Source organism: Grammomys surdaster, unplaced genomic scaffold (assembly GCF_004785775.1).
Source record: "Grammomys surdaster isolate TR1022 unplaced genomic scaffold, NIH_TR_1.0 125946, whole genome shotgun sequence".
NCBI lineage: Eukaryota > Metazoa > Chordata > Mammalia > Rodentia > Muridae > Grammomys > Grammomys surdaster.
The window spans coordinates 3307983-3325070 of record NW_021620768.1 but is presented as its reverse complement, the minus strand read 5'-3'; the positions used below and the strand labels follow the sequence as shown (position 1 = coordinate 3325070).

The 17088-nt window shown below is 38.1% G+C and overlaps 1 protein-coding gene across 28 annotated transcripts in view; it reads left to right on the top strand.

Moving 5' to 3' along the window:
• Positions 1-17088, top strand: part of Ubap2l (ubiquitin associated protein 2 like) — a 54416-nt gene that overhangs the window by 3377 nt on the left and 33951 nt on the right. For 16 of the 28 annotated variants that reach the window (XM_028753164.1, XM_028753163.1, XM_028753159.1 and 13 more), the window contains exons 2-8: positions 1171-1300; positions 4180-4257; positions 5518-5628; positions 10392-10593; positions 10941-11036; positions 14690-14735; positions 15188-15300. In XM_028753164.1, the coding sequence (XP_028608997.1) occupies positions 1211-1300; positions 4180-4257; positions 5518-5628; positions 10392-10593; positions 10941-11036; positions 14690-14735; positions 15188-15300 (736 nt within the window). In that variant the 5' untranslated portion in view covers positions 1171-1210. The remainder of the gene's footprint in view (positions 1-1170; positions 1301-4179; positions 4258-5517; positions 5629-10391; positions 10594-10940; positions 11037-14689; positions 14736-15187; positions 15301-17088) is intronic. The other 12 variants (XM_028753165.1, XM_028753166.1, XM_028753157.1 and 9 more) reach the window with 1 other exon arrangement.

Genomic DNA, 17088 nt, shown 5'->3' with positions numbered 1-17088 from the left:
AACACATGCCCTAGTCGTGAAGAGCTAAAACTGGAAATAAAAGGCTAGTTACGAATTTGTCTTTTTCTAAGTAGTAGAAGTCACACACAGCTTGTCAAACAGTGTAAGGCAATGACTTTTTAATGTGTACTGGGTATTTTCCTTCTAGTCCCCGTTATGATTATGAACCCAGGTCCTTAGCTATGCCCACAGTTCATAAAGTATTATAAAATTGTAATTTCTTTGACTTTCTAGACTAATATAGAAGATTCTCCATCCCTTTCCTCCTTCTCCTTTTCTTCCTTCTTTCATGTCTATCTTTTGTGACAGGATCTTACTGTGTTGCCCAGGCTGGCCTCAAATTTACGATCCTCTCTGGTCAGCTTTCCAAGTGCTGGGATTACAGGTATGTGCTGTGCCCAACTCCTGGAAGGCATTTATTTTCTAGGGTTTGTTAATTGTCTTTCTTTTTGTCAAAGACACTTTAGATGCTTTTATATGTTTAGAGAGTTTTTTAATATTTCAATTATTTTTGCTTATTTGCAAGATAGCAGTAATCAAGTTATGTTTCTAATGTCTTTTTAAAAAGTCACATGGGACAGCACTTGGGAGGAAGAAGCTGGAGGATAGCCGTGAGTTTGAAGCCAGCCAAGGCTACATAGACTGTCTTCAAACAAGCATCACATACACTTTTATACATTTTTGGATGTGAGGTTTGATTACCTAGCCTAGCCTAGGACCTTATGCATACAGACCATATGTTTTATTACTGAGGCACATGAACAAAAGTGGAATAACAATCATATTTATCACACTATAACAAAAAAATGTTTCTTTCAGTGGCACACACCTGTAGTCATAATACTTGGGAAGTAGAGGAAAGATGATTAGGTTTTCAAGGTCAGTTTTGCTACACCGTGTTTAAGGCCAGCTCACACTAAAACCCAAAATATATATTAAAAGGGGAGCTTGAGTTGAAAAATGTAGCTAAGTTGTATAGAGCTTGCCTAGCATATATAAAGGTCTGAGTTTGATTCCCAGCACACTAGAAAAAAAGAATGGTTAAAAAACAATAGGTGAATTTCCTTGGTTTGTTTCTTAGAGGATAGCAAAGTGATTGGTGGTAATGTACTGATAAAATAGAATTAAAACATTTTACCTACATTTAACTATATGTTTTTTCCTCTTCAGTATTCTTCCTTGTAAATACTGTTATTTGTATATACTGTAAATGATGACGTCGGTGGGCACTAACCGAGCCCGGGGAAACTGGGAACAACCTCAAAACCAAAACCAGACACAGCACAAGCAGCGGCCACAGGTAATGAACCCAAGGATGTAAATCGACGAGTACATATCACCTGATGATAGTGGTTTCCATGCAGTATAGCATCATTCTGTGCTTTGGAGTGTTGATTTAGGTTTCTTATTGTTAGCTATTCCTTGGTCTGATAGCTATCAGTGACATTTTGTGATATAACAGGTTCATTTTTGTGGTGTTTAATGTGAAGTTTAGGGCTTCGTTTTGAATACCGTGCTAGGTATGATTGTTTTCCTTCCAATATCAGAGCTGACTGAGCAGTACATTACTTATTCTCTTTAGCCAATATTTGTCATGATACCCTTTTCCTGAAAGATTTTGACTTCTGCTCTTATTTTCCCCTAAGTCTTGAGGCCTTACCTGAGTTTTTCCTTTCCCATGAAAAGCTAGCATCTTTACTATTCTTGTAAATTAACAAATGAGACCATAGAGCAGTCAATCTCAACAGCCCTAGTGCTGTGACTCTTTAATACAGCTTAATTTGTGGTGAGTTCTCTATTAACTTACTTATAAACAAAATTTTTGTTGCTTCATAACTAATTTTGACACTGTAACTATGCATTGTAACTAATGTGCAGGATATGTGACCCCCATGAAAAGGTTGTTCGACCCTCAGAGGGGTGGTAAGCATTGGTAAGTTTTAGAGGAATAAATTAGCCTTGGATATTAAGTTTTATTTAGATGTGTTATAAATCACAAAATCCATAACAAGTGTTTTGGGTATGAGTTAATTGCTTGAATTAAGCACAGTGGACCAGTATATTGATTGTATAAGACTAGACTAAAAGTTTCCAGGTATGTTCCTTGACTTAACTTTTTTCCCTTTCCCTTTTCTCTTTACTGTTTTTCCTCCAGAGTCTTTGTAGGTAGCACTGGCTGGCTTGGTACTCACTATGTAGTCCATGCTGACCTCACTTAGAATATCCTGTATGTCAGCTTTTTGTAATAAATTTGGACATGGGCTGCTATCATGGTCTGTTTCCTTCCTTCCTTCCTTCCTTCCTTCCTTCCTTCCTTCCTTCCTTCCCTCCCTCCCTCCCTCCCTCCCTCCCTCCCTCCCTCCTTTCTTTTTCTTTCTTTGGAGACAAGGTTTCTCTGTGTTGTTCTGGGTGGCCTTGAACTCAGAGATCTGCCTCCCTCTGCCTCCTTAGTGCTAGGATTAAAGGTGCGTGACACTTTACCTGGTTCCATATTTTTGAGAAAGGTTTTCACTAAGTTGTTGAGACTGGCCTTGATCTGTGATCTTCTTGATTCAGTCTTCTGAGTACATGGATTAGAAGTCTGTATCACCAGGTCTGCTCCCCTTAAACTTTTTTTTTTGGTTTTTCGAGCCAAGGTTTCTCTGTAGTTCTGGCTGTCCTGGAACTCACTCTGTAGACCAGGCTGGCCGCGAACTCAGAAATCTGCCTGCCTCTGCCTCCCAAGTGCTGGGATTAAAGGCATGCGCCACCACTGCCTGGCATCTTTTTTTATTTAAGATAGGGTTTCTCTGTGTTGTCTCAGTCGTCCTGGAACTCAGTCTGCAGACTAGGCTGGCCTTGAACTCTGAGATCATCTTGTGTCTGCCCCTGCCTTCCAAGTGCTTGGATTAAGGGCATGCACCACCACTGTCTGGCTCCCTTAAACATTTTTATTTACTAATCTTTCCAAGTAAATTTGTAGTAGAATTTTAGCACTTAAATCTCTATTCTTGGTAGCTGGGTGTGTAGTGGTGCATGCTTTTAATCCAAGCACTCAGCTTGCTCTACATGAGTTACAGGATAGCCAGAGCTAAGTAGTGAGACACTGTAAAATGAAAACAAAAAGACCACCCAATTATGGTAGTAAAATTCCTGGTCTTACATATACTGTATGCTCATAAGATACATTGAGTATATCCTTGGGTTAAATCTAATAATATTTTGAGTAAGTGGTTAGTATTGGATTGAAGAAATGGGAACCCTGTTTACACATATCTTGACAAATACATTAATGTGAATTGTTGGACAGATATTTCCAAGATGAAAGTTCCTTAAGCTATGAACATTGGTCAAAAGGTTCATTGCTCTCTGGAGTTATATCTTAAATTAGTTTACAGCTTCACCCTGTATTTGCCATTCTGTTTAAGTGTCTCACATATATAATCATTTTATTCATTTGCATTTCAAATGATATCCCCCCTTCCTGGTTAACTCTCCACAAATCCTTCATCCCATCCCCCCTTTCCTCCTTCCACTGTTTAAGTGTCTTAAACATTACTTTATTACTTGTTTGTTTGAGGCACAATTTCTATGTTTTTGCTATCCTGGAATCCACTGTGTAGACCAGGCTGACTCAAACTCAGAGAACAGCCTGCTTCTGTCTCCTAAGTGCTGGGATTAAAGACACTGCCCTTTGTTTTGTTTTTAAATTTTGTAGTGCTGAGAAGTGACCCTATAACTTTGAGTAGTCCGGGTAAAGATCTCCCCAGTTTTGTTTTTATATTTTTATTTTGAGACAGGGTCTCAAAGTTGCCTAGGCTGGCCTTGAGCTCATTTTGTAGTCCAGGTCAACCTTGAGCTTTCCATATTCTTGCCTTTACCTCTCAAGTAACTGGGAGTACAGGCTTGAATCATGAGACCAAGCTGCTTTGGATTTTGTAGGCAAAGTTGCATTGCTAAAGATTGACTCTAGAGCCACACACATGCTAGACAAGTGCTTTACAATAGAGTTTCACCTACAGCCTACTGCTTTGGTCATATTTTTTCTTTTTTTTATGACACACTCAACACACACACACACACACACACACACACACACACACAACTGGGTTGGTAAAGGGTAAAGATCTACTACTGAGGTGCCTCTTAGTTAGTTTCCTACCCTTGATTAAGGTTTCTTGATTCTGTCTCAATCCCTAGGCCACTGCAGAGCAAATTCGACTTGCACAGATGATTTCGGACCATAATGATGCTGACTTTGAGGAGAAGGTGAAACAAGTGAGTGTCCCACTAGTTTTCTCTAAAAATACCAGAATAAAATCAGGATTAAATGTTATCGATGCTTACATTGAATGTAATTATTCTGGGTAGAGAAATGGCTAAGAGGGGAAGTCCTTGATGACCTTAGTTTGAATCTCATAAAGCATAGGAAACCATACTTTGGCGCATATGTTTGTAATCCCAGTGCTCCTATTGTGAGATGGATTGTGGAGACAGGAGAGTCCCTATCTCCTTATACAGTGGTGAACAACAAAAGAGAGACTTGTCTCAAGATGGAAATACAGGACTGATACCAAGGCTATCTTGTAACCTCTGTGTATGAGCTGTGGTACCCAAATTTCTGCTATATATATGTATCATATGTATCATACACACATAACGGGAAAAACAATTATATTTGTTGATTTTTTTTAAGATCATTAAATAATTAACTTCATTGCAATTATACTACATTCCTTTGGATAGCTACCTCATCCAAAAAGTTTTATCTTAATTCTGACTTTGTTGGGGGTGTGTGTGTGTGGGGGGGGAGTGTTTTTTCTTTTTTTTCTTTTTTTTTCTCTTTTTTTTTGGGGGGGGGGTTCAAGTTTTTCGAGACAGAGTTTGTCTGTGTAGCCCTGGCTGTCCTGGAACTCAACTCTGTAGACCAGGCTGGCCTCGAACTCAGAAATCCGCCTGCCTCTGCCTCCCAAGTGCTGGGATTAAAGGCGTGTACCACCACTGCCCGGCTTGATTTTCTTTTAACACACAGAATCTTAGCATTATAAATTTATTCCTTATCGCTGTGCTATATTCTCAGCCACTTGCATCTCTGAAGCATGGAAAAAGATATGTAGAATAGAAGCCCGTGTGTCTCATTTTGATTCTCCATTTGATTCTTAACTAGTCTGAATATTTTTTACTCCATCTCTAAGCCATAGTTGTTAAGAGTTTCCTTTGTCAACATTTACTTATTGGATGTATTTGCATACATACATGCTATGGTACTTGATGTGGAGACATGATAATTGGTGAGAACTGGGTTTTTCTCCTCCCATGTAGGTTCTAGGGATTGAACTTAAGTTATTTGGCTTGGTGGTAAGTGCCTTTACTTGATGAGCCATTTCTCCAGCCTTAAAATTTTGCTTTTGGAAATACATGTTTTACATGTCATCCTTTTTAAGGTTGCTCCTTTGAAATGTAGCTGGCTATCTCATTCCTTCATCTATTTTTCTTGTAAGAGTATAAAATTGTTTATGGTTACTGCTTTTCTTTCAGTTGATTGATATCACAGGCAAAAACCAGGATGAATGTGTGATTGCTTTGCATGACTGCAATGGAGATCTCAACAGAGCCATCAATGTTCTCCTGGAAGGAAATCCGGACACGGTAGAGTACTAATAAAGTGTTTGAGAATGTGGGGTATGGGTTGAGAGACTAATAATAATTCTAAAAGCAGCTAGTGGGCACATGGTCTTAAAACAACATGCCTTTTCTCTAAATAGAATAAGAAATATCCGTAGAGATCCTGGCAGGTTACAAATATTGTTTGTACACATCTTCTTCATAAGAGTCATAGGAGAAAGTAAGTGAAGTCAGTCTCTTCTAATTGGTCTGGAATAAGTTGTTAATTCCAGATAATTGATTTCGAGACTTGGAAGGATTATGTTGCTTTGAACTAGCGGTACTATTTTATAGTCTTAATTACTAATCAGGGGAGATTTCTCTTTTCATATTTGTGCTAACAAGTCACAAATTGCTAGATTGTAAATTCCTATATAGTTATTATCTTTATATAATGAACATGCTGTTTCATTGCTTGAACTTGGTTTTGTTGTACTATTAAAAAGGACAAGCCATATAGCCTGTTTACATTCCTGGATCTGATGGGAGAATATCTTAGAAGATCATGTGCCTTGGAAATTAGACAGATTACTGTCATTTCTCCTTCCCACCAAATGAGTTGTTTTTTTTTCCTGTGTCTTACCTTTTAACAATAGAACATTGCCTTATTACCTTTGTGATACTGCTATAGCACTTGAGAACTTTAGTTTTATGTGAGTAGATCATTTTGAAACATTTCACTATACTGATCTTAGACTGAGGAATTTTGGGTTGGGATAGAGGTAATCTTTTAAGTTGGTATAACTTAACTATATTAACTATCACAATTTCATATGTATATAGTATACCTTTGATCATATTTCCCCCATTAGCCTTTTCTACTTTACTGCCTTTATGTGTACCTTTAATTAGGTACACATGCATGCATATGGATTAGAAGTTGCTTACTTAAGCAAGGATAATTTATCAGTGGCTGCACCACTGAGTAATATGATTCCCCCCTCCTCCAGCAACCAGTAACTGTCTGTGTCTCTTCAGGCGGGGTGTGTGTGTGTGTGTGTGTGTGTGTGTGTGTGTGTGTGTATATGTGCGCCCTCTGCCATCCATGATGGAATGTTGAAGGACCCAGTCTTGTGCCAGGTCACCATTGCTGATGTGAGTTAATGTTGTCTTGCCATATCATATCCAGAAGACAGCTTTTCACAGCTCTCCTTCCTATCCTCTGGCTCTTAACTTCTTTTAACTATGTTGTTGAGTTTGCTGAGCCATGGAAAGAGGTGCTGTAGATGATTGACTTAGGACTGAGTATTCAGCCGTTACGTTATCAGCACTTTGACCATTTAATAAATCTCTATCAACTCTTGCCTACTACAAAAAGAAAGACTCAAAGAAGTTATATGTTTATATGTGCATGCTGGGGGTCAAACTTAGGCAAGCACTTTTTAGCTACTTGATATCTCTCCAGCTCTTATGTGTTTACAGAACTAAAATGTAAACCTCAAACTTGATACCCTTCAGCTTCAGCCCCTCATTGCTGGGATTATAAGTGTATTCCACCAGGTCTGACTTAAACTTATTTTTGTTTGTTTTTGTTTATGGGATACTCTTTCTTATTGTAATTATTTTGTATTTTTTAAAAACTTACTGGTGGGACAGGCCTGATGGTGCAGGCCTTTAATTCCAGCACTTGGGAGGCAGAGGCAGATCTGTTGAGTTTGTCTGAGGCCAGCCTGATTTATAAAGAGAGTTCCAAGACAGCTAGACAGCCAGGACTGTTACATAGGGAAACTCAAAAACTGAAAAAAAAAAAAAAAAAAAACAAAAAAACAAAAAAACAACAAAAAAACAATCACACACACACACACGAACCCTTACTGGCCTAGTTTTTATTATGTTTGTGTGATATGTATAGTGGTAGACATGTGTATGTGGAAATCAAAGGCTAGCAGTCTGGAGTTGGTTTTCAAAGCAAGTACCTTTACCTGCCAAACTGTATCACCTGTTGTCATGCTTTTTAAAAGCTTTTATTTTATTTTTTTTGTAGAAGTTACATCTTCCAGCCTGGTCTACAGAGTGAGTTCGAGGACAGCCAGGGCTGCACAGAGAAACCCTGTCTCGAAAAACCAAAAAAAAAAAAAGTTGTATCTTATTTCACTTATCTCACCTCTTGTGGCTTCTGTCTATTTATATTAATCTGACCTCCTATGAAAAAAAGGAAAACAAGCTAGCACATATACACTTATGCCACATGTAAATCAACTACTATGAATAAAACCAATGGGGAGTCAGTACTCATATTGAATATTTTTATTGGATAAGATCACTCAAAAAACTTAACTGTTTAAGGAAGATCATAATAGTAATTCTTTTTCCTTAATAGAACTCACTGTTACCAGCAGTTAATATACATACCACAGACTCCCCGTTTATAGGGTTTCTTTCTTTAGCTCTGAGCTGTCCTGGAACTCACTTAGTAGATCAGGTTGGCCTTGTACTCAGAGATCCACCTGTGTCTGCCTTCTGAGTGCTGGGATTAAAGACATGGCCACTATGCCTGGCTATTATACAGATTCCATAAATGTGGCAGAATTTGAGTCAGACTAGCATAAAATTTGAAAACTTGATGGATATGGTTGTGTACACCTTTATATTCAAATACTCAGTGGCAGAGACAGGTGAATCTCTGTGAGTTTGAAGACAGCTATATGTAGTAGGTTTCAGGGTAACCAGGACAATATAGTAAGTTCTTGTTTCAAAAACAAAACAAAAAACCTTAAAATTTATCAGAACTTGTTAGTCTAGTTTCCAATGTTTGTGGTACAGATTTAGCTGTAGAATTATGACTTAAGAATTGAAGCTTCAGTGAGCATCAAATGACATACCAGCCACTATTGGTATATACCAACTGTGGAATAAATCATTGGGAAAATGCATAGAAAGGAACGTCTGCATTCTAGGTTAATACTTGTCTTGGTAAAATTGCTATTACTTTATTTAAAAAAACAACTTGTTTGTATATGTATATTTTGCCAGCAAATAGTGATACCGGTATGTCTATATCACTTGTATGCCTGATGGCCTTGGAGGCTAATAGAGGACATCAGACTCCATGGAAATTAGAGTTGGAGTTACAGATGGTTGTGAACTGCAGTGGTAGTACTGGGTTGTTGAAACCTGTATCCTTTAGAAGATTAACTGAAACTTTTTTTTTTTTTAAAGATTTATTTGTTATGTCTACAGTGTTCTGCCTGCTTATACACCTGCAGGCCGGAAGAAAAGGGTATTGGATCCCATGACAGATGGTTGTGAGCCACCATGTGGTTGCTGGGAATTGAACTCAGGACCTCTGGAAGTGCAGCCAGTGCTCTTAACTGCTGAGCCATCTCTCCAGCCCTGGCTGAAACTCTTAATCCTCTGAGCCATCTATCTGAATTACTTAAATGATTAAAATGTGATATTAATTTTTTTTTGTAAATTTTATTCTTTTGAAGTGATAGTGCTTGGATTGAACTCAAGCTTTCATGCTTGTGTGTGTTCTACTATTGAGAGCCTTGTACCCTAATCCTCAGCACTAGATTTTTTTTTTTTTTTTTTTTTTTTTTTTTTTTTTTTTTTTTTTTTTTAATATTTATTTATTTATTTTATTGATGAGTACACTGTAGCTGTCTTCAGACACACCAGAAGAGGGCATCCAATCTCATTACGGATGGTTGTGAGCCACCATGTGGTTGCTGGGATTTGAACTCGGGACCTCTGGAAGAGCAGTCAGTGCTCTTAACCGCTGAGCCATCTCTCCAGCCCCTCAGCACTAGATTTAACTTTATTTTTAACTAAAATCTTTATTTGTCAAGATGTGCATCATTTTAACCTGTTTTTGAATGTATAAGAGAGAAATAACTGTTTTCCTTCTAAATTTGTGGCTTTCATAAAATATGCTAGAAGGACAAATGCTACTTACTCAGTTTGCATCTCAGTAACATTTAGAAACCTTTAGTTTTAAGTTTTGCTTAATTTGATAATGAATTTTGATAATTTGATAATGAATAACAATGTAGCCCAACACTGAGGAGGCAGAAGCAGTCAGATCTCTGAATTAGAGGCCACCCTGAACTACATATAGTAAGTTCCAGGCAAGCTATCATGACATAGTGATACCTTGCCTCAAAATAAAAAAATTTAAACTGTTAATGTGTTGATGAATCTAAAGAGATTTTTTTTTTCTAATTCAGAGAATTTTCTTGATAAGGACCAGTCCCTAAGTTTTTAGACTAATGTATCTGAGCTACTGAACTGAATAGAATTTGGAAGTGATCCCTGCATGTGTTAGGCAGTGTGGTGAACATCTGTTTATCTCAGCTTTTGGAGCTAAGGTAGGGAGGGGAATTTGAAATTCGAGTGTAGCCTGTCCCATGGTCCCCTACCTCCCACCCCATAAAACAAAACAAAATACTTCAGTTTTGGTATCACTAAGTGTAAGAGTTGAGTTTATATTTACTCTGCATTTAAACAGAAGTAAACTGATACATTTTGTTTCTTTGATTTTTATTTTTATTTATTTATTTTTGAAACAGAGTTTCTCTGTGTAGCCCTGGCTGTGCTAGAACTCACTCTAGACCATGGTGGCCTTGAACTTACAGGGATCTACCTGTCTCTGCCTCCCGAGTGCTGGGGATAAAGGCGTGGAGCACATTGCTTGGCTCAAAATTTCTTAACTGTGTATCCTGAGAAAATAATTGTACTAGTTATCGTCCTTAGTAAATTAATGGTGGTCCATATTGATCAGACATGAGTGCTCTAACTTTCTTTAGCATTCCTGGGAAATGGTCGGGAAGAAGAAAGGAGTCTCAGGACAGAAGGATGGTGGACAAACTGAATCTAATGAAGAAGGAAAAGAAAATCGAGACCGGGACAGAGACTATAGTCGGCGACGTGGTGGGCCACCAAGACGGGGGAGAGGTGCCAGCCGTGGACGAGAGTGTATGCATGGGGCTTTATCAAAACCAGCTGTGGGTCAGTAATGTCTAGACTTTGGGGATGTGTCGGGATCCTGTTAGGCAGGCCCCTGTAACTGTTATATCACCTATTTGCATTTCTTGGCTTCATCTGTTAAGATCCTGACATCTTTTACATGTAGCCTTTCCTACAATAGTCACTTATATGGCAATCATGTAGTCATTTGTAAAGTTACTTGATTCAACTCTGTTATGTCTCATCACTATTCCCTGAGTGACCTTCATGTTCCATCCTATCAAGTCATGTTCTCTTAGTTTTGTCTCTCTCACACCGTGTTTAATATAATGTACATGTTTGTATGTATCCTAAATGATCATGTTCTGTCTGTGTGGTTTATATTTCAGTTCGGGGCCAGGAGAATGGATTGGATGGCACTAAGAGTGGAGGGCCTTCTGGAAGAGGCACAGATAGAGGCAGAAGAGGCCGTGGCCGGGGCAGAGGTAACAGTTTTGAGGGGAAGTGGCAAATAGGCATGAAATAGTTACCTTTGTAAGGTTGACAGGCAAATAAACACTAGAGTATATACATTTGTGTTGGGTTGAATGGGAAAGAAGGGAGATGTCTTTTTTGTTAATGTAGTGCACTTGCTTGAACAGCAGTGTGTGTAAATGCCTGTGCATGTGTTTATGTGTGTGTTGAGGAAGCCCAGAGGTCAACATCAGGTGGCAGTGCTCCCTAAACACTTTATTTTCTAGTTTTTCTTTTCTTTTTTTTTCTTTTCTTCTTTTTTCTTTTCTTTTTTTCTTTTTTCTTTTTTGGTTTTTTGAGACAGGGTTTCTCTGTGTAGCCCTGGCTGTCCTGGAACTCACTCTGTAGACCAGGCTGGCCTCAAACTCAGAAATCCGCCTACCTCTGCCTCCCAAGTGCTGGGATTAAAGGCGTGCGCCACCACTGCCCGGCTAGTTTTTCATTTTTAAACTTAATTTTTATTACATATTTTTTAAACTTTTTACTCAAGAAACATTATATTTGCATAGTGATAAACAATGAATTCCCAGTTCCATTTTTCCCCTCCACTTTTTTCTCATACTCATTTCCCTGATTCTGTTCAAAGTTTCTGAGAGATGTGTAAAGGTTTGTTGGGTTTGTTTGTTTGTTTGTTTTTGGTTTTGTTTTATGTTGCTGCACATGTGGATACACACTCTACTATTTACGTATAAACCCAGAGCCCAGTAGAGGGTATTGGATCTATACTTAGAATCACAGATAGCAGGATGTGGTAGCCCATGCCTTTAATCTCAGCACTTGAGAGACAGAAGCAGATGGATCTCTCTGAGGCCAGGTTGATCTACAGAGTGAGTTCCAGGCCAGCCAGGGCTACTCAAAGCAAAACAAAAAGAATCACAGACTTAAGAACCACTATGTAGGTTCTGGTACCAAATCCAGGGTTTCTACAAGAGCAGGAAGCACTCTTAACCATGGAGCCACCTCCAGCCCCTTTATTTATATTTTTTTGTGAAAAGCAACATTGTGATAGACCTCTATTCATAAATCTTGTGATTCTTTCTTTTGGATGGTTTTTTTTTTTTTAAATTGGCTTACAATGCATAGGGTTTTAAGACTTTTTTTTTCTTGTTGTGCCAATAGTGATCCTAAGGAATGCTAGGCAAATGTTTGCTACTTACTGTATTACTAACCAGATCAAAGTCCATCCCCTACATTAGGAGACATAAAAACATTTAATTACGTTTTTACTGATTTTGTGGGCATATATGTGTGACACAGGTGAATGGCAGAGAACCTCTCTTTCCACTATATGGGTCATGGAAATTTAACTGAAATCATTAGGTTTGCCAGCACGTATCTTCACCCTATTGAGCCATACCACAAGCCCTGCTTTTAAGATTTGGTCTCACTAAGCAGCTCTGGCTATGTAGACTATGATGGCCTGGAACTCACAGCCACCTACCTGCCATGGCTTCCTGAGTACTAGGATTAAAGATTTGTGCCACCATGCCTTGCTCTGTTAAGGCTACCCCCCGCCCCCAAGACAAGATTTCTCTGTATAGCACTGGCTGTCCTGGAACTCTCTCTGTAGACCAGGCTGGCCTCGAACTCAGAAATCCACCTGCCTCTGCCTCCCAAGTGCTGGGATTAAAGGCGTGCATCATCACTGCTTGGCTTTTATTGTACTTTCCTAAGTAATTTTTGTAATGACTCAAGCAAACCCACCGGTTATTTCAGCAAAGTGAACTTTGTTGGTAATGATTAAACAAATTACTATGAACCTTAAATTCTGGACACATTTCAAAAATGCCATACCAAAGAAATAAGGAAACATATTACTAGTAAGGAAAGAAAAGTGCAAAATCTGAAATTAAAAGCCACCAAGCTTTTTTTCAGTAAAGGAATCACCAGAAATGCTTCCTGTAAAAAGTTTAAAAAAAAACCTGAGGTTGGAGAGAAGGTTCAGCCATTAAACAGTACTTACTGTTCTTCCAGTTCAAAGAGATGTGATGTTTGCTTTGACCCCAAGTTCCTCCTGCACACATGTGATGCATGCATGCAATATGCATACATACATATACACACACACTCAGAAGTTGTAGTGTGCGCTTTTAATCATAGTGCTCAGGAGTTCGAGGCATGTGGATTTCTGTGGGTTTGATACCCAGCATTGAGGGGAAAGCTGCAGTGTTTCTCCAAAACAAAACGTTATAAGAGAAAAAGTACCAAGTGTTCAAAAGTTTTGAATAAATTCACGTTCTTGGATAAACATGACAGTCTTCCTTCTTAGTCAGATATTGGCCAAAAAAAATCCAAAATGCTTTGTACTGAGCAGTAAGAATGCTGAAGACAAGAGCAGTCTACAGCTTTACTCAGAGGCCTTCCTCTCTGGCCAGATCAGATGAAATTTCAAAATTGCTTCTCTAAGATCTTGAATGTGGTTTTCACTCACATCTGGCTATTTTTCCTTAACATATGTTATCTCTTATGAGCCACTGCAGGAGATATTTTTGAGCAAAAAACCCTTTGGTTTAATATTTTTTTTCTTTAAACTTTATTTATTTATTTATTTATTTATTTATTTATTTATTTATTTATTATAAGTACCCTGTAGTTGTCTTCAGACACCCCACAAGAGGGCATCAGATCTCATTACAGATGGTTGTGAGCCACCATGTGGTTGCTGGGATTTGAACTCATGACCTCTGGAAGAGCAGTCAGTGCTCTTAACCACTGAGCCATCTCACCAGCCCCCCTTTGGTTTAATATTAATTTCAAAACTTGTAAAGTGGTAGGTATACTTTTGTCACATATTTCTTTGCTTTGGGAGTTTTGATTTTAGTAACTTTTGGTGGAATGGTCTTATTTTAATTGTCTATTTTTGCTTTTCTTTCTTACTACTCCTTGATCTTAGCCAATTCTACTTTGTATTTTAGGTGAATTTTTTATGATAAGTTTGCAGATTTATTTGAGAAGTTGTTCTCTACCTACTTTTAGCAACATCAGGCATACATTTATTCACAGTACTTTTTTTTAGTAATGGATAGACTCCACAACTGAGGACTTGAAGTGGGTAATTAGCCTTTAACTTGGCACTGATTCTCATCTCTCTTGTATATTCAGGCCCTTTGATGGAATTCATCTTGCTGTAGCAGTCCAAGAATCTTATCTGGCTCTTGTGGGTTTGTTGTTTTGTCTTGTTTTGTTTTTTTGAGACAAATTCTCATTAGCCTGGAAATTCACCAGTGGCCTGTTTGGCTTGCCATCAAGTTGAGGTTTTTATGCTTAGATGTTAAGCACTTTACCTGAGCTATCTATCTTCTTCCCTTTGGCAGTTTAAGCAGCAGATAAACAGCTGTTGACAGTAATGATTGTCCTGTGTTAGATTCATTGGTATGCTCCATGGGACTGGAAGAAGTAAACTCTTGCTATTTCTTTTTTTTTTTTTTTTTTTTGGTTTTTCGAGACAGGGTTTCTCTGTGTAGCCCTGGCTGTCCTGAAACTAACTCTGTAGACCAGGCTGGCCTCGAACTCAGAAATCCACCTGTCTCTGCCTCCCAAGTGCTGGGATTAAAGGCGTGCGCCACCACCACCCTGCATGGGTAGGTTTTCAATATCAGCTTCTAAAATACTTCTTTTTCTGCAGGTAGTTCTGGTAGGCGAGGAGGAAGGTTTTCTGCTCAAGGAATGGGGTAAGTTTCATTGATTTTTAAATTTTCCCTGAGAATGGACACAGAGAACTTTAGCCAAAATGAGATAGAATAATTTGTAGACTTGCTTTTTTTAACTGAGTTTGATTGTTTTAATAGCTTAAGCCAACTTTAAGCTTACAGTTCTCTTGCCTCAGTCTCTGAAATGATGATATTATATGTGTGGACCATGACATCTGGCTGATTTGTAGATGAATGAAAAATGTAGATTTGTGCTCATTTTCAGATCTTTGCATTTACCATCGTGATCATTTGTGCATAGCTTATGCCATTTTGCAGTGGCTGATTTAAAAAAGCATGTGAGTTTATAGAATGAGGAGTGATCTTGTTAGGAGGAAATGGTCAAGATTGTGCTTGTTTTATTTGAGTTAATGTTCACTGAATCTGTTAGTGAAGTTAGAAAATGTAAGGCTTTCTTTCTTTCTTTTTTTTAGAACCTTTAACCCAGCTGATTATGCAGAGCCAGCCAACACTGATGATAACTATGGCAATAGCAGTGGCAATACATGGAACAACACTGGCCACTTTGAACCAGATGATGGAACAAGTGAGTGCCTTTTCTAAGAATGTTTTTCTTTTTTTGGCATGGTACTGTGAATTGAAAACTCAGGGTCTGTGCATACTAGCCAAATATACCATTGGGATGTACTCATTCCTGGAAATAACTTTGCATAAAGCATTTCTGTTATTTTAAGGTTATATTTATATTTAAAAACTGAAAGAGTAGTATTTAAGAACAGAGATAGGAAAGATGGGATGAAGATTTAATGTGTATAGTATTGGTTTGCGAACATATTTTATGTACCAGTTCACCTGGTCACTCTTTTATGAAGTAGCTAAGGCAGGTCATAACCTTTCCCACAGTACCACTTGTTTGGTTTTTAACATACCTGCAAGCTGGCCTGGAACTCACAATCTTTTTGGCTAAGCTTCTCAAGTGCTGGAATGATAGATGTATTCTTCCACACCTGACCCGAAATCAGTCCTATTTTCTGGAAAATTTATTTATTTTCTTGTTGTTGTTGACACTAGACATGTGTCCCAAGATGGCCTTAAGTTCACTATGTAAGTGAAGATCACACTGAATGAACTGCTCCTCCTGTCTCCACTTGTCCAGGAATTATATAGGTGCGCACACCATACCTTGCTTTAAAATAGGGTTTATCATCACCATCTTAATGATAAGGCTGAAGATTGAAAGAGAGATTATGAATATACAAGTATTTGAGTTCAGAACTATTTAACTAAAATTTTATACTCTTTCCATTAGCCCATATGACTGTTTCTAGTACTATGTGTATTTCCTGGCATTCTATGTTAGGGAAGTTTCAGCTTTTGAGTATAAATAAACTGATTAAGATACTAGTGGAGTTTAACAGAACCCAGAGTCAGAGTCAACAAACACTATTGATTTATTTTTATTTTCTAATAACAAAATGAGAATGTTCTTCTTTTTAAGTTTTGAGACATATTGTCTTTGTGTAGCCCTTGACTATTCTGGAACTCACTTTGTAGTCCAGGCTGACCTCGAGCGATGTATCACACCAGAAACATAAACCTGCCTGTTGAGTAAAGTTGTGATCCACCACCATTTAGGTTGGGATGTCTTCTTCTTCTTCTTCTTCTTCTTATTATTATTATTATTATTAATTTTAAGTATGTGAGTACACTGGAGCTGTCTTCAGACACACCAGAAGAGGGCATCAGATCCCATTACAGATGGTTGTGAGCCACCATGTGGTTCCTGGGAATTGAACTCAAAATCTGTGGAAGAGCAGTCAGTGCTCTTAACTGCTGAGCCATCTCTCCAGCTCCCACCCCCCTTTTTTTTTAATTTATCCCAGTATCTTATCAAGAAGAGACTCACTGGACCACTAGCTTTCCATTGAATAGTCTTTTTGGTGTTTGTCAGTTGGTAAAGTGTTTATAGGATTTGAATAAAATCACTTTTCTTGACTGCATCTAGGTATAGTATAAATGTTTAAAGATATGTTTGGGCTTGTGGGATACACCAACATATGTTCAAGGTTAAAAGATAATGTGCTATTTTAATGAGAACAGCCTTAGAATCTGGAGTGTCTTTGTTTTTGTTTTGTTTAATTTTTTTTCACAGTGCTGGTATGGAATCAGGGCATTATGCATGCTAAGCAAGAACTTTGTCATCCTTGCTTGGCACCTAGAGTGCCTCCTTTTTTATGATATCTAACTTTTACTGTCTGAGCTAGCATATGAGAGCTTGTAGGTTTTTCTTTTTACTGAGAGGTCTGGGTTTAACAGAGTTCTAAAATTTTAGACTCCTTGACATATTACCATTCAAATTTTACTATATTTATAC